Source organism: Eptatretus burgeri, chromosome 5 (genome assembly GCF_056783735.1).
Source record: "Eptatretus burgeri isolate ZD-2024b chromosome 5, Ebu_testis_v1, whole genome shotgun sequence".
NCBI lineage: Eukaryota > Metazoa > Chordata > Myxini > Myxiniformes > Myxinidae > Eptatretus > Eptatretus burgeri.
The window spans coordinates 78,458,052-78,481,792 of NC_140965.1; the positions used below are offsets into that span (position 1 = coordinate 78,458,052).

A 23,741-nucleotide genomic window follows, 5' to 3' on the forward strand; every position below is an offset into this window, starting at 1 on the left:
AAAGAAGTTCCATCCCCTGTTGTATTTTGAATCATACATGAGATATATATGTGATATAGCAATACGAGGTGATAGACAACCATGCAAAGCAATCATTTCAAAGAGTCGTAGAGAGCAGGCTTTGGTTGTTTGTCCTTTATAGGGCTCGAATACCCCCCCCCCCCCAAAATCATTCCTACTCCTCCATTTCACAACTGCTCTTCCTGTAAAACGTTTGTTGCATTTGGGAGTGTGGAGGCATGAAGCAACACAAACCCAGAAGCTCTTTTTGGAAATTGCTTTGTATCGAGGAAGGGGGAAGAGGAATTATTTATTGATACAAAATCTTGGCTCATCTGAGAGTTCAGTGACAAAAGGACCAAAAAGGCAGCGCACTGACAGTGGGGCCATATTTGGAAAGAAACAAGCATGGGATAGAATCAACAGGAAAATAGGAGAGGAAGGGGGGGAAGTGTGGGGGAGTGGGGCAAGGTGGGCGAGACAGTAAGCTGTAGTTTTAAGGGTTGGGTTTGATAGGGTTAATGGGGGTAGATGGGGGATGGCATGATAGAATGGGGATAGAAGTGTACTGTCTGCTTGAAGCCCTGGCATGAAGAGTGCAATTGAAGCTCTTTAGGAAGCCAGATCCACAAACTGGAGCAAATAAATACAAAGGACTAGAGGTTCATCGTTGCCTGGATTTTGGGAGTTTAACTTGACGACCATTATTGGAAGAACGCGTGCATCCTGGGGGAGCTGAGGAGGTTTGGGGGACTGAGAGAGCAGAAGGAGCGAGACCGGAGGAGAGGAGTTAAACAAACAGAGAAGCCAATTACCTGTCTACATTGTGAGAACAACAACCATTGTGGAAGATGCTAAAATGAAAATGCCAAGCGGTTTAGATTCTGCAGATTAGAATTCAGCTTTATAGGTAGAGATTATAAATGAACTTTTTCTCGGATTTATAGTAAAGTAAACTCTCAAGGTTTCGTCTAGATGATTTTGCGTGGTGGCCCTGCCAGCAATGTGTGTGTTGTGTGAAAATCTCTCAGAGCATAATGAGTGTGCAATCATAAACTGTGTTTTGAAAGCAAGAGGGAAAGAAAAATAATGATTTATCGGAGTGACAATGTCTCGAAACATCATTGTGCATGATACTGCAACAAATTGGGACTGAAAGTAGGAATAAAGCATATAGATTATTACATTCTGAGATATTCTTTCGCTATCAGAATCAAAAACAAAACATCGCTATGTTTGCTTCTGCTTATACATGCAGTGAGTTGAAATCTGCTGTTACAAGAATGCAGTTTATTAGTAATAATTGAGCCAAATGGAAGAAAAATGCGACTGTACTCAATGAACCAAACAAAGCACTGGGACATTTCCATGGTACGAGGTGAAAGGTGACAATTATTTATACAGGGGTTGAGGCTCATGGAAGAGCGAAACAAAAGGACAGCAGGTTTAGAAACTACCAAATGGTATGGCAAGGGGGAGGGGTGCACAGGAGGAAAGTTGATATACACAAGGAGGAAAGCAGGTTAGGTCAGGTCAGGTATGGGAGCATGCGCCGGAGCAGCGCATCGCTGCATCCACTTTCCACTGGAACTCCAGGATCCTCCGTCTGGCCAGCCCCCAGGCAGATGACTGGCCCATTCCCATCTCCTTGAGATGCTGATCAACCTGCTGCAACCACGAGTCACGTGGTCAGCACATTGGCCTCCTCCAATCACGAGGCTCCCTCGCTGAGAGAATCTGGTGAGCAGGATCAGCATCAGGAAAATGAGCCACCTGTCCATACAGCCGCAGCTGATGCTTACAGACTATGCAGGTAACAAATCTCATTTGAGTCTCTCTGAGCAACCGCTCATTGGACACAAAGTCCGACCAGCGATAGCCAAGGATTCTCCAAAGAGACCTGGTACCAAAGGAATTAAGTCTCCTGTCTCAGATCCCTAGTCAGAGTCTGTCTCACATCAGTAGAGCAAGACTGGAAGCACCAAGTCAATCTTGATGAAATCAGGGTCAGAGATGTTGACATTCTCAAACCTTGCACCACAGCTTGATATTAATGACATCCTCCCCAGAATCCAGTCCATACAAGTGCAGAAAAGTGTGGGGGCCAGTACACACCCCTGATAAATTTCAGTAACACTTGGAAATAAGTTGGAGATGGTATCACAACATCTCACAGCACACTCAGTACCAGAGTATATATAGTTCAGACATCAGATTGATCAGTTTTGGTGGCACCCCACGAAGACCAATAATCCTCCAGAGGGCATCCTGATTCACTGAATCAAAGGCTTTACAGAGATCAACACAGACTGCAAGCAGCCCCTGCCGAAACTCTCGTCTGCATTCGGTGAGGACCCGAAGAGCAAGGATACGGTCAATCGTTGACCTTTTTGGTGTAAACCCTGACTGCTCTGGATACTGGTGCTCAAGCAGATGGTGACGAACCCTTTCAAGAATCACCCGAACAAAGACCTTGCCCCGCAATGAGAGCAGCATCACCCCTTGGTAGTTGTTGAAGTCTTGGCGATCACCCTTCCCTTTCCAGAGAGGGACAACAAGACCCCTCTTACAGTCAGTTTGAATGATGCCTGGGTTCCCGGCAGAGCACAGAACTGCAGGCAACTACACGCGTGCAGCATTTCCACCAGCCTTGAGAAGTTCAGCATGGATGCCACAGATCCAAGGAGCTTTACCCCCATTTCAACCAGTTCACCACAGCCTGTGTTTCCACAAAAGCAGGAATAACACAAAAATGATGAACAATGGCCCAGAGCAGAACAGAATGGGAAAGAATCAGTGAGTGGAGGGCAGATCATTGATACGCACGAGTGAGTGCACATCATAATGATGGGCACTGCATTTGAAACTGAAGTTCATACAGATTGTTGCTTAACAATTGATATTTGTTTGAGTAAAACAACTGGAGTCAAAGTCAAAAAAAAAAAAAGATCATCGTTCTTGGTGAATGCATACTGGGAATAAAAATAATTGGACTTCCATTACAAAAATAGCAAAGTACCTCAAACATGTATGACTCACATGAGCAACTTCAGTTGCTCCTTATTTTGTGTACACTACATTGCAGCGGGTAACATCATTTTCTGGAGAGAGAAGGAGGGAGTGGTGCAACTGAGCCAATGATGCAATGCCCCTTGTAGGTTGGAGGAGAGATTTGTAATTTGATCAGGTTGCTGACAATAGCTCACCTACTCTTTTCAAAGGACACTGTGGGATTTTTAATGTCCACCACCTAATACCAGCAGATGAGACGCCCAGTGTAACGCCCATCTGAGAGTTCATACGTTGATGTATCGCCATACATATGATACACTAAGATGACAATTTATAGCTCGGCCGAGAATCAAACCCAGGCAAGACAGTTCAGAGGCAAGTCTGTACATACCTCTTGGGCTATCCTGCCACCCCCACTACTGTTGCTGAAAGTACACTAGGATGCACATCATATGTGACAGCAAGTCCAGGATGTTAAACAAACAGATTTTCTGAATCATTATGCATTCAATTTTCACCATACCAGGTCAACGATCGGACACAAAATCAAGGTGCCCTTGGCAGTCAGTATCCATAACAGTAGATGGTGTGCACACTGGCAACAGATGATGAAAATAGGGGTTTGTCAGTTTCCTGGTTCCATGCTTTAACCAAACCGACTAGAAACATACTCCGTGGCTCGTTGGTTGAGGTAGTTGTGTTGGACAACAATCAGGCCCTGTATCGAAACTAAATTTGAGTTACAGATTGTTATGATGGATTTTTTTTGTGAACCGTAACTGTACAAGCTGCCTTGTGATGACCAGAGCTATACATCTGAACATCAAAGGTCAACAACAAAAATGTTTCTTTACCAACTGCAGAACCGCTTACTTGCTGCCCACATATACTGGCTACAGACCGACCTGAGTTTTGCCATCATTTACAGACCCCCTTGGGTGCTTGACTTGCTGGTGTTTAATTCAATACAGACCATTTGGGCTATGAATTTGATGTTCCATGAGGATAGATTGAATTTGGACTTCACCAATTGGAGGATACATGAGTATATCCACCCTAAAATAATAACAAATGGTTGACTCTTCTTCCAACGATTGCATATAGAGTGGGATTCAATTACAAATTCAGCCTGCTGGTTGCACCATTGCTGAGGTTGCAGATGTGCCATTGACGAAGTGAACATTAAGGTCGGAGTCCTGAATTTGGCCAGTGTAGTGTCACACAATGACCCACTCTTTTGAAAAAGCAGTCAGAACTGTGAACTCTACCAGTGAAGGCTTTCAGATGGGACAGACATTCCAACTTTCCTCCAAAGAACGGCGCACTCATTGATGCAATGCCCTCCCTGCCTGCGAAGCGAATGCTGCCTCAAAGTTATCCTGTCAACCCACCTAAAAATCCATAACAGCAACCTTACTAAACTATCTGATCTGCACCATCATGTATCATTTTCAAAACTCCATGCAAAATCGATCTGAGATGAGCTTTTCAAAAGTACAATCCCCAAAATGTTCTTCCCCTTTCCTTCGGTTTGCATCACAAATCACATTCAGAGTTCAGAGTGGACTGTCATATGTATCATCCTATTGGCACACAATCTTCCATGGGATCTTTCACAAGAGTTGGCCTTTGGAATAGAACCAAGTTCACAAACACTCTGCCAATGGATTATCTGGGATGTGGATTCTAAGCAGGATGAGATTTTTTTGGACAGCTAAGAAGCGAAATGTAAAAATCTGATTTTTTTTTTAATTAGAATCAGTTTGTTTTACCACTAGAAAAGGTCCTGCCTGCAAGGCTGGGACAATTCCCCCACTTTTTATGGTGTCTATGGTGTATTTAATTATGACATGTAATACCGGTTTCCACCAGGTGGTGCTATACGATACACATTTGCTTGTTATATCCAATCATGCCACATAGCAAATGAACTTTCGCCACTTTCGTCGGTCTTGGTTCCACGTTCTGATTTTATTCCAGGTGACCTTCACAATACACATTCACAATACTCGTACATAAATAAAATTTGCATCCTACTCCAACCAATGTATCGTTGAAACCTGGAGGCCTTTGATATGATACTCTGTCGATGTCATTATTTTCCGAGCGACCTCGAGAGTAACATATCTGTTTGCACAACTCATCTCCGATGTGCTTTGCATGGATGGAGAATAACATACTTTGTGAGGTGGGAGAAGAGGGCTGGGGGGGAGGTGGGTGGAATGAAAACTCCAGCATCTAGCCTAATAGTCAAAGAACCAGACTCAGTGGCATAATGATTTGAGTGTCCTCAACAGTTTGGGAGGTTGGTGGTTCAAAATGCTGCCAAGTCATGCCAAAGACTTTAGAAATAGTACCATACGTGCTGCTTTCTTTCTCGTCGCTCCACATTCCAAAGAACAAAGCAAGGGCAAACAACATTGGGAAGGCAATGGCAAACCATCCAATATAATCCTTACCGAGAAACCGCTTTGGCAGCACCGATGCTCTCTCTAAACTATGGTACATCAAAATCAAAAATAGTCAAAGAAAAATTCACATGTGTGACATCAACCTCCGAATTCACACTTTACCTGTGCCATACAGATGGACACAACAAAAAAACTATAGTGGGACACCAAGCAACACCGCAAAGGTTTCTACATGAGGTGGTCCCTGAGGTCCCCTTCATAATCGCCCTGCCTGTGATGAAAATTACTGTTGCATTATTGCTGCTTGCCATTATTATTACATTCCCTTTTCAATGTCGTCATTGCAAACGTAATGACAAGCACTCCATGAGCTATCTCGTGACATATCAGCACAACGGACAAGCTTGAAATGGATACCCTCTGATTGACACTGATACTTGGTGACTGCAGGTTTTTGAAAACTAATGATAGAGGATGAGTATAAGGTAATGCAATAATATTGTGCTCTTCATCATCGGCTGTGGTTGGTTTTGTCTCGTGTTCACTGCCGAATACCCCTCTCTCCTCCCCACCCATATACTTGTACAATTGTCCTTCACTCCCATGTTTTCCTCTTTGCTCAGACACATTAACACTGCATTGCTTGTGGTCTACTACATAGCTTCCTCACAGTAGTGGCTTGCATGGGCATGCCATTATATATTCCAAAGTCAGTTTTGTGTGGTGTTGATTCGGGACAAGCCAATAAAATTGTTCCATGACCTTTAATATGATAATGTACACGCACGCATGTGCGGGCGCACACACGCACACACACACACACACACACACACACACACACACACACAAAACAATGACCTTTAATAAAGAAGATGACCAAATACCTCGATCTCATAAATGAAGTCAAAAGATCTTGGAAGCTGAAGGGCGCTGAAACTGTACCAGTGATAATTGGAGCAACGGAAATGAGAGAGAAGAACCTTCCAGAGATTTTAAAAACCATCACTGGGAATATCACTACAATCAAACTGCAGTTTGAAGTTGTCCGGGGCTCAGTGACGATCCTGAAAAGAGCCATCAGAACAAAACTTTGAGAACAAGAAACTTCACAGCTTGGTCCATGAATCGTGACACTTCCCCCCTTACCGAAATGGAGGTGCATATTTTGAGACCTGGGATGATTCTGTTCCACCTTCTGAAACCCACATATGTTGATAACAACCAACAAGACACACACACACACACACACACACACACACACACACACACACACACACACACACACACACACACACACACACACACACACACTACTGTGATGACTGGAAGGGAAAGCACAAGAAGAGTTATGGGAGAGGAACAAATATTTTCTGTCTTCCTTCAGCACCCTATGAACAGTTTCAAAGACACCCAAATTACATTATCACTTTCTAGATTTCCTTCACCTTTCATCGATTGTTGTAAATGCTCTTTTTCATTGATTGTTCTCATAGTTATATAAAGCAGATATTCAAAATTGTCAAAGAAAGCAAATGTTTTCTTTACCAATCAATTAATTAAAATAAATATATTTAAGAAAACATTCCCTCATCAGTTAAATGTTCAGATAAATAATGTTGGTGTTTTGTTAACTGGCTGTCGTAGAGCCTTTTTGAAAGCCAGTGGTTGAGGTGCATTGAAGATTTTTTTTCAAACTGTTATTCCTGATTATCTCACCATTGGCCAATTGTGGCTTGCACTCTGTTACAACAACCATTATTCAATTATGCTCGCACTGATTTTGTATTTTCTGTATCATGAACAGCATTTGTAACATGAAAGACATGTATCCTACCTGGCTCAACTCCTCCTTCCCTGTGCCAACCTCAAGTACTTTCTGCCATTTTGCACATGATGCTATTCTTAGGCAATTTGCATTTTCCATTGAATGCACTTTCCCATAATTGGAGTCTCTAAATGAGAAAAGTTATCTCCTGCCAGCTTTTATAGTGTTATCAGTTGTATAAAAAAAACGACGACCTCCAAAAAGAGCAACTTCAGCAGTCACTATTGCAAACGAGAATATGCAGGTGTTTCCATTACTATATTTGAGTAGTCACAACTCTCACTTTTTAATCCAAAAGGATCACCTGTGCTTGCAGTGAGTTTGCTTTTCCTTGGATAGAAATAGAAGATGAGTTTGTGGATATTGTAACCAAGTGTTGTCAGATTTTACCCTTGGATGCTTTGCCCTTTTTGCGGATGGGGAAAGGAATGAGGGGGGATCGACATATACCCTAAACACTTTTATCCCAAGGAAAAAGTAGCATTCTAAGCAATGTAAGGGTGAGCTCTACTATCGTATTGCTCTTTGAGTGGGACTTTTTCTTGAGGGCAAAAATGTGTTGAGTATATCTCGACCCACTTATCCCCCTCCCAATGCCCCTCCCCCCCCACCAAAAAGGCGAAAGCATCCAAGTATAAAACTATTTCACGAAGATGAGAGATAAATTTTGTGTTGACACACGTCAGCGAGTCGACCAATGTTTTGACCTTGACTTAAATCGTTTAATTTGATGCTCATATCACAATTGTAAGTTCACTCATGCCTTTGTTCTGCAACTTGACTTGTAACGTCGTTTTTGTTCCATTAGAAACAAAGTTCTGTAGTTCGTTAAAAACAAATAAATAAAACCACAATGTGCTCCAAATGTTTCAAGGGATGACATACATTTAAGGATGAAGTGCTTTCAACAGGTTGTTGTGACTATTTAACGAAAAAAACGTTTTCAGCGAACAGCCAGCACAAAAAGCAGGACCACAAGACACAAAACAAACTGCAGCAGGCATCATGACATAGACAACAACTGCAATATTCATGTCTTTTGGGAAACAGAAAATGAGGTCATCAAATATGTGTTCAACTACAGAAGTACTATGTGTGAAGGCCAATAATCTGATGAAAAATGTTGTCAAACTCTTTGAAAATGATGCAGTGAGAGAGAAATATTTCAAAGAAGTCACAAAAGTAACAGCATTAATGATGACCGAGTTGAAATTGTTTGCTTAAAGCAAAAACAAAGTAAATGAAAACTTTTGGTTTTACTCTTTTGTGTGCAAGATGGCCATAAATATAATATACAGTACTGTATATCGTTGCAGAAATGATCCTTAAGGGGTTAAATAATCCTCAGCATTGTGGCAGTTATTTCTTAATTATCTGTTTAGTGAAGCGTATGGTACTCCGTGTGAATTGACATGGAGTGCGTAGGTAATAGATAGATGTACACCTTCCCTTGTGTTTTCTCTCCCCCAAGGATCCATTCTTTGTTACTCGTTTTCTTCCTTGTATGCGTCTTTGCCCCCCCCTCCCTCCTTACAAGCATAACTTTTGCCAGTGACCCGGTTACAGCACCCTCAGTTACATCAGGGAAAGCATAGTGATCTGAAAACCCAGGGAAATGCCGGATCAAAATAAGCTCATACCCCCCCCCCCCCCACCGCGAAAGGAGACCAAACGGCTAAGGGGCACATGCAAATTTGTGGAGCGCCAGGTGAGGACGCCCCCTCAAAAAGGCAACCAATTGGCTGAGGGGCGCATGTAAAATTATTGTATTGGGAAGACCTAAGGCGTGGTTACGCGCCCCCAGAGAAGTCAATATAAGACGGCTCACTCGCTCATATGGGGTGGCTCGCTCACTCGTGGATGACTGGTTCGCTCATCAATCACATCTGTTCATCTATCCATCCATTCTGACCACCATTGGGACCAGGCACTTGAGCTGTCATTGGTGCTGCATTGTCAGAGGAGGAGCCATGCAGACGAGGTGGATTACTGTACCGCGGAAACATCTCAGCGCATCAGAGGGCATTGGCAAGAACTTCACGGTCATTTGTGGTGGGTACCCGAAGAACTGAGCATCACAAATAAAGAACTGAGTGGACTTTCGGCACCTTCCACAGTGGTCATGGGGAAAATGGCACCTTCTTGGTGCCACAGAGCCTCCAGCATTGCGCAACCATCTAGAGCAGCGTTTTTCAACCGGGGGCCCGTGGCCCCCCAAGGGGGCCATCGGCCTTCAACCGGGGGGGGCCATGAGCGGACGCCGAAAAACTGCGATTCAAAATGCAGAAGCTTGTAATGTACAATTAAGGTGACGAGTCTCCGGTCATAGTGTCAAAGTAAAAAGGGTAGATGAGTTGAACCACGATTTCAAAAGAGAAGACGGAGCCCACAGAGCATTCATAGTAAACCAATGTTTACAAAAACGTTAGAATTTTGTTTTTTTCCAATTTTTTTTCTCAGATGTCGAAGGTTCGAAAATGGAATGACAGCTGTGTCAAGTTTGGATTCATGAATGTCAGTCGAGATGGCGTGGACTGCACGCAATGTCTGCATTGCTCGGTCGTGATGTCAAATGCGTCACTACGTCCTTCCAAACTTTCAAACCATCGCGACAACATGCATCCCGGAAGGAAGGAAGAAAATATCGATGCTCTGTCTGCGAAACGATCATGATATGACCATGAAGTGACACTTCCCAAATTTGGATTCCGGCCAGAAGAAAAACCTGCTCTTCAATCCAGCTACGAAGTGGCATACCGAATTGCGAAGTGCAAGAAGCCGCACACTATTGCTGAGGACCTTATCAAGCCATGCACAGACAAAATGGTGGAATTGATGATCGGACCAGAGGCGAAAAAGAAGATCCAGCAAGTTTCGCTCTCTAATGACACGATCCGACGAAGGATTGACGACATGGCCGCTGATGTGTGCCGTCAAGTTTGCTCCGAAATCAAACAAAGCACGCTCCAGGCTAGCCTTCAATTAGACGAGTCTACCGACACCGCCCTGGAGAGCCAGTTGATTGCCTTTGCTCGCTACGAGAGAAAGGGAAAGATGAAGGAAGAGTTCTTGTTCTGCAATACCCTACCAACCACAACGACAGCGGCAGATATCAAAGCTATTGTGGACTCTTTTTTTTTTTTGAAGCTAATGGACTCGGTTGGCAGAATTTCAAGCACATTTGTACTGATGGTGCCCCAGCGATGGTCGGCGTCAGAGGAGGGTTCGTCACGCTTGTGAAGAACGAATGGCCCCATGTGACGTCCTCCCACTGTTCGCTACACCGATATGCTCTTGCGTCAAAGACTCTTCCGCCTCGTTTGCTGGAAGTCATGGACGTCGCGGTCAAAGTGATCAACTTCATTCGTGCGAAGGCCAAAAATCATCGGCTCTTCCAACTGCTGGCCAACGAAATGGGAGCGGAACATGTTGGACTTCTGTTCCACACCAAAGTCCGTTAGCTATCGAGGGGGAAATGTCTCTCTCGGCTGTATGAACTCCGGGTTGAGGTGGAAATCTTCCTGCGAGACAACGAAAACAACCTCCATGTCCACTTCGACAATGAAGAGTTCGTCATGATGCTCGCCTACCTGGCCGATATATTTGGCCGACTCAACGAAATGAACCAGTCCTTGCAAGGCTGTGATGTGACAGTCAGTGACGTTCAAGACAAGCTTGCCGAACTGTCTGCTAGAATGGAAGTCTGGCAGGCACGAATCAAGGCTGGGTCTACTGCCTCATTTCCTTTCTTAGACGAGCACCTGCAGACGCAGAGGAGTGAGCTTCCCGTAGGCATCAAAGATTGCATCACTAGACATCTCGACAATCTCTCCGCTGAGTTCAAATCGTATTTCGATGATGCACCGTTGGATGTTCCGTGGCACAACGACCCGTTTAATGCCAAAATTGAACCTACTGAAGACAAAGCAGATGAGCTGGCAGAGTTGAAGGTTTCAAAAGCAATGAAGCTGGTCTTCAGTAACAAAGAAGACCACTCCACCTTCTGGTTGTCTGTTCAAGATGCGTATCCACTACTCAGCAAGAAGGCATCCGTAATGCTCATTCAATTCCCCACAACATATCTTTGCGAATCTGGATTTTCTGACCTTGCGACCATTAAAACGAAGTCCAGAAACCGTCTTGACGTTGGGAACGATATTCGCCTTGCTGTGTCCAAGACGGAGCCGGACATAAGAGGCCTCGTCAGACAAGCCCAACAGCAAGTGTCTCATTGATTGTATTGCTTAGAAAAATGTTTACTTTGATGTATCTTTTAAGACTGAGTAAATAAATTTCATAAAACGAAATCTGCATATTTTATTGAAGGGCAGGGGACCACGAATGTTAAGCGACTCGGTAGGGGGGGGGGGCATGGGCCATCAAAGGTTGAGAAAAGCTGATCTTGAGGGAAGTGGCGAGCTCTGCAGGGCTCGTCACTCAGGTAAGCAATACAGTCTCGTGCTTTCTACAATTGTCTCACTAGTGTCAAGTGAGTGCTTTCAAAAGTGGGAAAGTCATAGAATTGCCCATAGGAGTGGACAACATAGAACAGAACTGGATAAGATGGTGGTAAGGTCAGGTCAGGTATGAGGGCATGCACTGAGTGGTAAGGAAGCAACAGTTGTGGAGGGTTAAGGGTTGTAAGGCAGTGCCAGGAGAGCATGTTACCACCCAGCACAAGCCTGTGGTGTTTGTGGTACAGATGAAGAAAAGGAGGGAGGTTAAGAGCAGGGGTAATGTCATCATAGCGTACAAGGATAGGATAAGGGCCACGTATGAGCAACTTGGCAAAGAAGCAGAAGGGTTGGAGGAGGAGTGGAAGAAGTACAGAGAGGTATTTAGGGGAATTACATAAGTTTTGAATGGAAGGACGTCAGGAAAGAGTGCATCGTTGAGGGATAGAAACCAGGTATGGTGGATGGAGGAGGTAGCGTATGCAGTTGGTGAAAAGGAGGAGGTTTGGAAGAGGGTAGAGAAGATCAAGGATATTGAGAGGTAACCAGATGTGGGGTTGCTGCACCTGTTTTGGCAGAAGAAGAAAGCAGCAAGGAGAGCAGTGGATAAAATGAGGAATGGTATGGAAGTGGTGCACAACAAGTTGGAAGAGGATGGTGGGAGCAAGATGACATATAAATTGGCTTATGACAGGAATGAGGATGGTAAGGACATGAAAGGGGGGGGCAGTGATTAAGGATGGTGGTGGGAGGTTCGTGACAGAGAGGGGGACAGTGTTTAAGGCGTGGGAAGGATATTTCAAAGAGCTGTTGAACCGGGAAGGAAAGTGGAGTCGGTGGTGATCACAGAGGAGGAAGTATGGATGGCATTGAATAGGATAAAGAAGGGAAGAGCACCAGGCATTGATGAGGTGTGTACAAAGATGATAATTGCAGCAGGAGAAGTTGGAGTCAGTTGGACAAAGAGGCTGTTGAATGTTTGTTTGAGAGAGGGCTCAATTCCGGAGGGGTGGTGGACAGGGTTAATTGTGCCGATATGGAAGGAGAAAACCGATGTTCATGATCCGGAGAAGTACAGGGGTATTACACTCCTAAGTCATGCAATGAAGGTGTTGGAGAGGATTCTGGATGGAAGGATAAGGAAGAGTGTGGATATGGAGATTGGAGAAGAGCAGACTTGGACTTACAGATGACATTCAAAAATTTAGGCATAATGCCGACTTCATACCTGCACAATGAATGCTGAGGTAGTAATGTTCTCCATTACGGAAACCTCATAACTACTTTCCAGGAACTCAGGATGGTTGTCATTGATATCAAGCACTCGGACTCCCAATGTTGCAGTTCCAGTTTTCCTGCCTCCAGCAGGTCCATTATCTGCACACAGGTCAGTGTTGATTTCTTTTCAAACAATGCAAAATCAAAAACAGAGTCAAAGTTAGCAAAGGACTCACAAGAAAAGGGGAGACTTTATAAAGAAAAGAAAACATTCAAGGCTAATTTATCCCAATGAGCCAACAATTGTGATTGTTGGAAATAATAATAAAAATAATAATAATAATAATAATAATAATAATGGAGGACAATACTCTTGATAGAGCTTCCTGGTGTTCACAGCGAGTTGTAACGTGCTTGAAGGCTAGATCCAATCATGGAGAGATTGCCACTCTGTTACAAGATAATCGACTGAAAGTAGCAGGAATTTGTAATTTCTTCAGTGTGCTCACCCCATCTTCACAAAAAAACACCATGAGATCTTTAATGTCTGCCAAAACCCTCAGTATTGGCAGGCAGATATTTCAATTTAACGTCCTTCTGATGCATGCTGACACATTGATTTGATGCAATACCCTGCATGTGAAACACCATGGTGAGAGTTTCGAGCTGGGCCAAGATTCAAACCCAGGCCAGGCTACCATGCCAGCACACCCAGAGTCTGATTCTGAGTGGCGAAACTACCATAAGATTTTAACCCTTTTGTGATACAATGGCGTTTTTGTGGGTCGATGGTCATTATTCACAATTTTACCCACAATCCCATGTGCTTCACAATGTTGAAAGCCTTTGGATTTGGAAAAACAGAGTAACAAGTTCAGACTTTTGTGGTTATCTGCTATCTTTCATGTTGATTAGTGGAACTGTTGCAAAAATTTTATGGAAAAGTATGTGGAGTATTAAAATGAAACTGGAAAGACAAGGGACGGAGAAAAAACAGCAAATATAGGAAAATGTGATCTATACATTGTCTCAAGGTTATCAAGTGAAGACAACAATATTCTCCCACTTTATCATATTTCCATCTCATCAGTTTCCTTGTTTTTAACTCAAGCCCTTTTAAGGTTTATACACAATGAATGATTTACAGATGTAAAAGAGTGTGAAATTTGTGAGAAAATGAGTACAAGACATATATTCTCTTCTCCATTTATATCCTGGTTCATTAACTGGATCACCATCCAAGGTCCAATTTAGCAGTGCAGGTGAAAGTAAATTCGATTTTGATAGATCAGTAAATTTATTTGATTTTACGCAGGAGTGTCAGACCTTGTCGAGATTCTTTTACAATTATACGGTCAACCCTTTTGCAAAGCATAGATGAGGGGACATGGTTAAGTTATGAAACATAATTACAAGATGTGGATCTGTGCATGCTACTTTGGCCACATAGATCATATTTTTCTGATTATTTTAAAGTTTGAAGTGACAGGTAATCCCATTTGATAGGGAGTACAATAAAGTTGAGTGTGTCTTTAAAACATTCAACAAAACAGGAGGAAAGAAAATAGTGGTAAGTGATTTGAGATTTTACTTGGAAATGAAAAGCACCGCATAATAAATTAATTTATTGATTGACTGGACTGGCAGGATAACCTAGTGGTATGTGCACTCACCTATGAGCTGTCTAGCCTGGGTTTGAATCTCGACCAGTTATAAGCTGTCATCCTGGTGTTAGTCGTGTCGTCCGTCCCTTGGATGGACATTAAAATGGGTGTCCCATCTGCTGGAATTAGTTGGTGGACATCAAACATTCCACGGGACTTTTCATTAAGAGTAGGCGTGTCATTGCTGGCATCGGAGACAAATTCTAAATTGATGCTCTAAACTACAGTGGACAATGCATTCACGGCACAGCATGCTCCCAGCAATGATGCAAACCAGCAGCCACGTGCTGCACACAACATTATGATGATGATTGTGATTATGATGACACATTGAGTGTTTGTGTGTATAATCATTGGACACTCTATTGGTGCTGCTGTACCCTTTTGCAACTTGCACTGGCCAGAATTAAATGCAAATTTATATGATTATTGATCTCATGAAAATGGTTCTAATGATTAAAAAAAAAAAACATTAACAGGAGTAATATAAGCACGTTTTCTCGACCAAGACCAGGATTGCTTTTTTACCCAGTTAGTAGAAGAGCCCACTAGAGGGTATTCTGTGTTGGACCTCTTTTTGAATAATGATCCCAATATGGTAGAGGAGGGGGATGTGGCAGAACATCTGGGGACAAGTGACCACAACGTAGTAAGTGCAACATTATTGTTGAGATGTGACATTTGGGATAGTGGTGTAAGGTTGTTGGATTTTAGGAGCGCAAACTTTGTGGGTATGAGAAATTATTTGGAAGCTTCAGATTGGGTGAAGTTAATGAGTGGGTGGTCTGTGTAGGAGAAATGAGCAACCTTCAAGGAGGAAATGTGGATGGTGCAGAATAGGTACATTCCAGTGAGGTGTAAAGGCGGAGGCAGAAAAAGACCGGGTTAGTTGAGCAGGAAGGGGTGGAAGAAAATTTCTCCAAAATTAGCACAATGAGTTTAAGGGTGATAAAAATTAAAAATAAAAATTTTGCCAATTGAACTTGATTGATAATTATCTTGAAAAAGTAAATGTTTTGTTTAGCAAATAGCACAATGTATTGTTATAACCCTTAAATCGGAAATGTACTCAAATACATGATTATTACGAGGAAGGTGGCACGAGTCACTTTTCACTGAGTTGATGATGTTTATTTGTTTTTATTATTAACCAGAAATAACAAGACTCGGCAAGAAGAGGGATCCGGGGCGATTCGACGGGATGGTGTGGGATCGGGCGTGGGGAAAAACACAGACAATTCCAATGAATATACAATTCTCAAACCCTCTAAGGCGCCAAGTACACACACACACACACACACACACACACACACACACACACACACACACACACACACACACACACACACACACACACACACACACACACACACACACACACACACACACACACACACACACACACACACACACACACACACACACACACACAAAACGTAGCTACTTCTGGTGGTCAGGCTGGACCGTGGTGTGGACGCAACTGTCCCTGGATCGGCGTCGGACGAGCTGGCCTTGCTCTCGTCAGGGGGGGGGGGGGGCAGGAGAAACCGTGGTGCTGTCGACCTCCTGGTCCTGGCCCAAGTCCGCTCACAGCCGCCAGGGAACCAGTTCTGGCGCCAAATTGCGAGCAGGAGAGGGAGGCAGGTCCGCCCGCCGTTCGACCCCATACTCCGAGTCAGCAGAACCCCAGAGCCAACCAAGGTGAGGCACGAGGCTCAGCAAGGCTCCAAGACACGATGAAGAACACGATCGAATCAGCACAACAACAAGTACGCTTCCCGCGCAACAGCCTCCACACCAAAAAACACGATCTTTTTGTCCTGATCTTCTTCCTCTTCCCTTTTCGACCCCGAACAGAACCTTTTTTTATCCTCCCATCCTCGTCACTTCCAATCGAGCCGTTTTATTGGCCCACCGCCGTCGCCTTCCGCCAATCATGATCACGGGGCGGAGCCATCCGCAGCCCTGTCCTGTGACGTCACGGCCAGCCTCCAGGGACTACTAAAAGGGGTTTACGCAGACACACTTACCCTATCCCGTTTCCCTATCTAATTACGTGACAATTATCATTTCCCCCTTGAAGAAATGAACATTTACGAGACAACTTATCACCACTGAATTGCTACTTATTACATCGAGATCCTGGTAAACTCGAACAGCATGGCATACCTAATTAAACATCCTAATTACCCTTTGAATGCATACCCCCCCCCCCCTCAAACGTAACAATATGTTTGCATTTAAATGACCTTATATTTCTTTTCTGTATTGGAAGGTAATCAATCTGCTCAGTAAAAACATCTCTGTTCCTCTAAACAAATTAGCCTTCCAAATAATCTTAAATCTTTATTCAGTATAATGGAATCATCTATAATTCTATTTCGCTTATTATAATTAAGGGATTCTTATATATAAATAATTACATACTGGTGTCTGAAAGTCTGGCTGAAAACAGGAGTCCAGCTTAAATGGAATGTGTGTGTGAAGGTAATGTCCAGAACTCCTATCAACCTTGAGGTCATAAATATTCCTTAGCCCTTCGAGATGAAGCAAACCTTCACATTTTTGCTGCATCAGCCCTGAACCCTAAAAGTATCAGCCTTGGTACCAGTATGTCTAGAGGATGAACAGACATAGTCTTACTGAATACTATGTAAGAATTCAAAGTCTCCATGTACTGCAGAGTTGGGGAAAGAGTGTGTTGTTTGTTGTGTTACCCCTCCCCCCCCCAATTTTCCATATGCGCATATGTTTTGTTTTAATAAATGACTCAAATGTACAGGAGGAATTGAGAATTTTTTGACAGAGGTATGGAGTTTAATTACAGGTAAGGAGAAGGCGTTCATTATATACAAAACAACAGGAATAGAGTCCGACATCAATATCGGAGGAAACAGAGACTAGTTAAGAAAATAACTCGGCAGGTCAAAAGGGAATATGAAAAGGATATGGCCAAAAATATTAAACACAACACTAAGGGACTATTTCAGTATACAAGAGATAAAGAACATGTTAAGATATGTGTGAGCCCCTTGAGGAATTGCACAGAAAAATTGGTGGTGATAAGGGTGAGATAGCAAGCTCATTAAATAGTTGTTTTTTTTTTGCTTCTACAATTACACAAAAACAGTCAGGGGAGCTTCCAATAGGTGAGATTATCTATCTCGGGGGTGAGCAAGGGCTTTTTGAGGTGATCCAAGTAGGAGTATAGGAAGTGAAGAAGCAGCTAGAGGGGATGATAAAGTTCCAGGGCTGGATAATATGCATTCTTGAGTATTGAGGGAGGTGGCATACCAGAGAAGCGTGGGTCGAGCAGATATCTCCAATAGCTCGTTGGAGTCAGGACAGGTATCAGAGGATTAGAAAGTATCAAATGTAACAACATTATTTAAGAAAGGATCCAAAGAGTAATTGGGGAACTATCGGCCTGTTAGCTTTACTTAAGTTGTGGGAAAGGTGTTGGAGACATTAGTTAACTGTTTGCATGCTGTTCGCTACAATCCTCAGAAACGAATGTGAGGTATAACAGCTGAGATTCTGTAAAAGCTTTGATCACTATTTGAGTCTCACTTTTCACTGCATCCCAAAACGCATTATTCTGTGCAGCTACAGACATCCAAAATCATTTTACAACTGGTAAAGGCCCTCGATACAGCTAACCATGAGGAATTGTGGGTAATATAGAAAATAGTGAAACCCTCCGTTTGCAGAATTACTCACACTTTTTTGGACAAATGATACTTATTTGGCAAATTCAATGTCGTTATGACTCTCAATCATGAGCTACAAGACTAGAAGGTATTACCGATGGCCTCAATTGTCAATGAATAACTGGCTTGTGTTTCTCTGTCCAGGCCAACGACTGTGCGCACAACTCCATCTCGAAATCCAACGCTGAACTTCCCATCTTGATTTCCATCTGACAAACAAAACAAAAAAAATGTAAAACCATTGAAGAAAATACAACAGTATTCCTTGTAACCTCTGATGGTGAAGCTATAGACTTATGAGACAAACATTAAAAACAAAGCACACTCCTACGCGGACAAAAACGAGAAGGCATTGCTAATTGAGATGTCAGTACCCAGCAATTTTGGCCTAAACAATGCAGAAATCAAGAAAATGTCCAAATACCAAGATATCAAAAATGAAGTCAAAATATCTTGGAGGCTGAAGAGCGCCAAAACTGTACAAATGAAAATCGGAGCAATGGGAATGACAAAGAAGAACCTCACTGAGATCTTATAAACCATCCCTAGGAATATTACTACTAAAAACTACAGTTGGAAGCTGTCTGGGCTTAGTTACGATCCTGAAAACTTCCCTCGGAAAGAAACTTTGAGAAGAAGACAATTTCACAGCTTGGCCTACGAGTCGTGATCCCTGACCAAAACAGAGGTCGATACTTTGAGACCTGGAGGGACTCTGTTCCACCTTCTGAAACCCACACATGAAGACAACACCCAACAACATAGTACTCTCACACACACATATACGTTATATATATATATATATATATATATATATATATATATATATATATATATATATATATATATATATATATACATATATATATATATATATATATATGTATATATATATATATATATATATATATATATATATATATATATATATATATATATATATATATTGTTACGGCTGTGGAAATTTGCAATACACCATAAAGGGTCCTTAGATCAGTTATGACGATAAGTATATGTGTAGTTAGATTTCCCCACCGTTGTTTAGAGGGATTTTCCTTGTTCATCGGGCTGCGATCCTTTGAGATAGCCTTTTTTCTTTTCTCTAACATTATTTTGGACCAATCATCCCCCAACAACCAAATCGCCACCACCAACATCATTCCCAAACAACTACAACTCAAACACCACCACCTTTGCCTCTTTACCTCTACAACTCCACCCCGCAAACATCGCTTCACCGCCATTCTCAAATGATGCCTGCCAGCAACCAAATCGCCACCACCAACACCCTTCCCAAACCATCGCAGCAAACTCCCACCACCTTCGCCTTTCTACCAAACGTCGTGCCATGGGTTGTGAATGGGTTCCTTTCGCCTCGAAAAACAGATCAGGAATGATTCACGCCCACTTTTCATCCATCCAATGGATGAGCATCAGGTGGTGTAGCCCCGCCTCTGAACCCGCTGTGATCCACAAATTTGCATATACGCTCCTCCCCCGGCCTATATAAGCGCGAGCACAATGCAGCTCGCGGCGGTGTGAGAGTGTCGGCAGCAATCTGGAGAGTCGGGAGACGGGGCAGTCAAGTCGAGTGCAGTGTCAGCTGTGTGGGAGTGTCGGCAGTCAAGTCTGGAGTCGGTGGAGTGGCAGTCTGGAGAGTCGGGAGACAGGGCAGTCAAGTCGAGTGCAGTGTCGGCAGTCAAGTCGAGGGCAGTGTCGGCAGTCAAGTCGGGTCTGGAGAGTGGCAGTCTGGAGGGGTTGGAGAACCGGACGGAGCTCGAAGAGGCAGACGGCGGCAGTGTCGGTGGGGCAAAGTCGGGAGACGGAGCTCGAAGCCGACGGGAAAGGCAGACGGCGGCCGATCGACGGAGAGAGCTCGCCGGCCATGCCAGGGGCACGAAGCCAGGCGCAGCTATGCTGACATCGCGGCTTGCCCGCCATCGCGCCACGAGGGCGCGGGTAAGACCCTTCGGTCTCGTGGACCTGGCCCGCTCATCCAGGTTCCATGCACATTTGGTCCACGAACCTGTCTGCCACCCTTGCCTTTGAGTGTGGCTTTTTCCTTTGCTTTTGTGTAAATGCATGTGGTGGCGCCGTCTTATAAGTAGAATTGTCTAAGTGTGCGTGTCGAATAAAGACTTTATTCGGTTGTAGCTTTTAATTTGCTTGCTTGACTGTACATACGTGCATGATTTTCTGTATGGCTGTAAAATACGTGCTTGTCTAAGTGTGAAATAAATGTGCTTGTTGAACTGTTCCCCATTTCGTTGCGTCCTTTCCCTTGTTTGAAAGTTCCATCTTGCATCACGGAAGGAATTGGTAGGAGGGGTGTAAGCACCCGGTAAATAATCACGTCCATTGGGGCCGGCGATAACACCGCTCGGTTCTCACTGAAGCACGGAACGGACCGCTTAGGCGGTTCATGTCCTCGGCCGGCCAGCAGCGAGGTATGATCGCCCGGTTAACTACCCGCGCAGGTACTTAGTTAGGTCGAGTTTGGCGAACAACCCTATCCTGCGCAGGTGGCCGATTGGCACGATTGTGGTGGGGTCGAAAGACCCACCCGTGACTAGCTCCTGGTGATAGTTCCAAGGAGGGTCACGACTGAATTGTCCGTTCCGGTGGGCGACGCGGTCGCGATTTGACTTACGTGGCCGATCGCACGCCGGGCGGACCGAAATCCGTAACAATATATATTGTTGTGGTTCTGCAAAACCACATGCCTCTAAGGCAATGGTATCGAACATGCAGTGATCCCCAGGCAGTTATTTCGTTAGTCTTCATGCAGTCAGACCTTCCCCTCATGTCTAGTGGGTTATCGGGACGAAGCGCATTACGTGGGTCTTACAGCTCGGTCGAATTATATCTCTATCTTCCATTCAATCCTGATTTCCATTCCAACCCTTTCATTTTACTCATGGTACAAATCAAATCAAGCAAGCAAGCAAACACACACAATATGAATAACAAGCACCCGCACAGCCTCCCGTGAAAGAAACACAAGATACTGTACAGCACATGCATGGTGCGCCCTTTTATTCAAATCTGCATGTCAATTTCCACTGGCATCCCACCTTACTCACCCCTCGCTCACCACCTTGACCACCAAAATATCCTGCACACGGGACAAATATTCCTGTGCCTCCTCGTACCTCTGTATCGATACAATTTGCCACTAAACAGAGGCGTGCTGCACGGCTCCGGGTACTCGGACCGCGTGATGCGAGGACAAGCCAAGAACTTAGCAGCACCAACTGCATCCTGCTGGGAGTGCCCTAAATTGGCACGCGGGATTGATATGACCCTCGTCCATTCACCAGAACATGGCGGGACGGGCGGAAAGGGGGGGGGGTGCAGGAACAGTGATCCGGGAATTCGGTACAGAGCTCCAGACCGGGTTGTGTCGGATGTGCGAATGAGACCGCTTCCGGCCCCAGGAGCCTGGCAGGGCATGGCTCGGACCGCTGTGGCCCAACAGGGAAGCACGATTCGAGTCACGGCGTGATACTTCGGATCGTCACCCCACCCTTCACCCAGGGCTTATAAAAGGTGGATTGCGGAGCTGTCCGCCCTCTTTTTAAACTGCCTGCCTCACCCTCTTTTTTCACCTGCCTGCTTCACCCTCTTTTTCACCTGCCTGCCTCGCCCTCTGCTCCACCCTCTTCTTCACTGCTCCTCATTGTCTGCCCGTCGCTGGATCTACACTCGTGGTTGGTGTGCGACAAACGTTCTTCTGGGACCAGTGCGGAGTACACATTTCCACGAGCCCGTGCAAAGTGACTAAGCAGGAGATACCGCGCGACTCTTGAGGTGAGATTGTTCAAGCGGAGCGTCCCACGGAGGTACATGCTACACTCAAAGACCTATGCACGAATAGGCTAGGAATCTTTTGCCTCACGCATCTTCTCTCCTCTCTCTCTTTCCACCCCTCTATCTCGTCCCCTTTGGATGCACAAAAGAGCATTCACAGCTTCCTCTGGCACAACACCACACCCCCCATATTGCACCACACCACACCCCCCATATTGCACCACACCACACCTCCCACTCTCACACCTCCCACTCTCACACCTTAGAAACCAGTATTTCTCCCTCCTACCTCCCCAAAGCATACTGGGTTGCATTGGTTGGCCGACCGCGACAGGTATTGTGAGACCGTTCATCCTCATCTGCTCTCTTTCCTTATGGCGGACTAGTCTTCCGTGTGTGTGTGTGTGTGTGTGTGTGTGTGTGTGTGTGTGTGTGTGTGTGTGTGTGTGTGTGTGTGTGTGTGTGTGTGTGTGTGTGAGAGATGGCACCTGTCGTAGCATAAGTTAAAATTGTAGAAGTTCTAACGGGATAAGTCTGCTCTGTTTCTGTTTTTGTAAATTGCTTGCCTTTTGTCACACCGCACGAATTCCTTGCTATCCCTGCTGTACATAATAATAAACCCATTTACTCTGCCACATACCTTTCCTCACTTAATTGTAAATAAATGCTTTGTATAGAAATGTCCCCAGCTCGTTTTCGTCTTTACCTCCATTGGTCCAGCATGGTTCGTATCCTTGCCCAGCCGGGATGTTATCCCCCAATGATCTGTTTTTCCTCGCTGGTATGTCCTTGGGCAGTTATGCTCTGCTGCATCTGATCCAGTAAGGTGATCCGGTTTGAACAAGGTGTACCGAGGGTGTTCCCCCCAGTAATTAGATCACGTGACCATGAGGTAACCTGTATTCATTAGACGGAGGACCCAAGGTCACGTGTTCGAGTTATTGGTGTTCACGGTCGATTAGCGACCACAGAGTTATTAGTGTGCGATGGCCTGCGATTCCGGAGAGGCTAGTGGGAACCCGAGCAAGCTTCCCCCTCCCCCCCCCCGTGGTCTTCTCGCCCCTGACCCCGGGGTCCGCAACAATATATATATATATATATATATATATATATATATATATATATATATATATATATATATGTACATATGTATATGTCTAATATACATATGTACATATATACATCAAGCCTGGTGTTGGCGCAGTGGTAAGGGCAGTGGCTTGGGACCCAAGAGGTCCTGAGTTCAAGCCCCGTTGGGACACTGAATTAATATATGTATGTATATGTATATATATATATATATATTATATATATATATATATATATATATATATATATATAAATATATATAAATATATATATATATAAATATATATATATATATATATATATATATATATATATATATAAATATAAATATATATATATATATATATATATATATATATATATATATATATATATATATATAAATATATATAATAATATATATATAAACCAAGTCGAAAAAAAAACACCAGGGGGTTGACTCAGCCTGCCATCCTTCCGAGGTCGGCGAAATGAGCACCAGTTGTACTGGGCCTGGTGTATGCCCCGGTTAGAATAGGTGTACCATATCCCTGTGTGTCGTAAGAGGC

The 23,741-nt window shown here is 44.0% G+C and overlaps 1 protein-coding gene across 1 annotated transcript in view; it reads right to left on the minus strand.

The window, feature by feature from the left end:
* CDH23 (cadherin related 23) overlaps positions 1 to 23,741 on the minus strand; it is a 683,120-nt gene that overhangs the window by 248,530 nt on the left and 410,849 nt on the right. The window contains exons 26-27 of the mRNA XM_085883587.1: positions 18,390 to 18,503; positions 12,931 to 13,079 (exon numbers count right to left, since the gene is read on the minus strand). Of these exons, the coding sequence (XP_085739713.1) occupies positions 12,931 to 13,079; positions 18,390 to 18,503 (263 nt within the window). The remainder of the gene's footprint in view (positions 1 to 12,930; positions 13,080 to 18,389; positions 18,504 to 23,741) is intronic.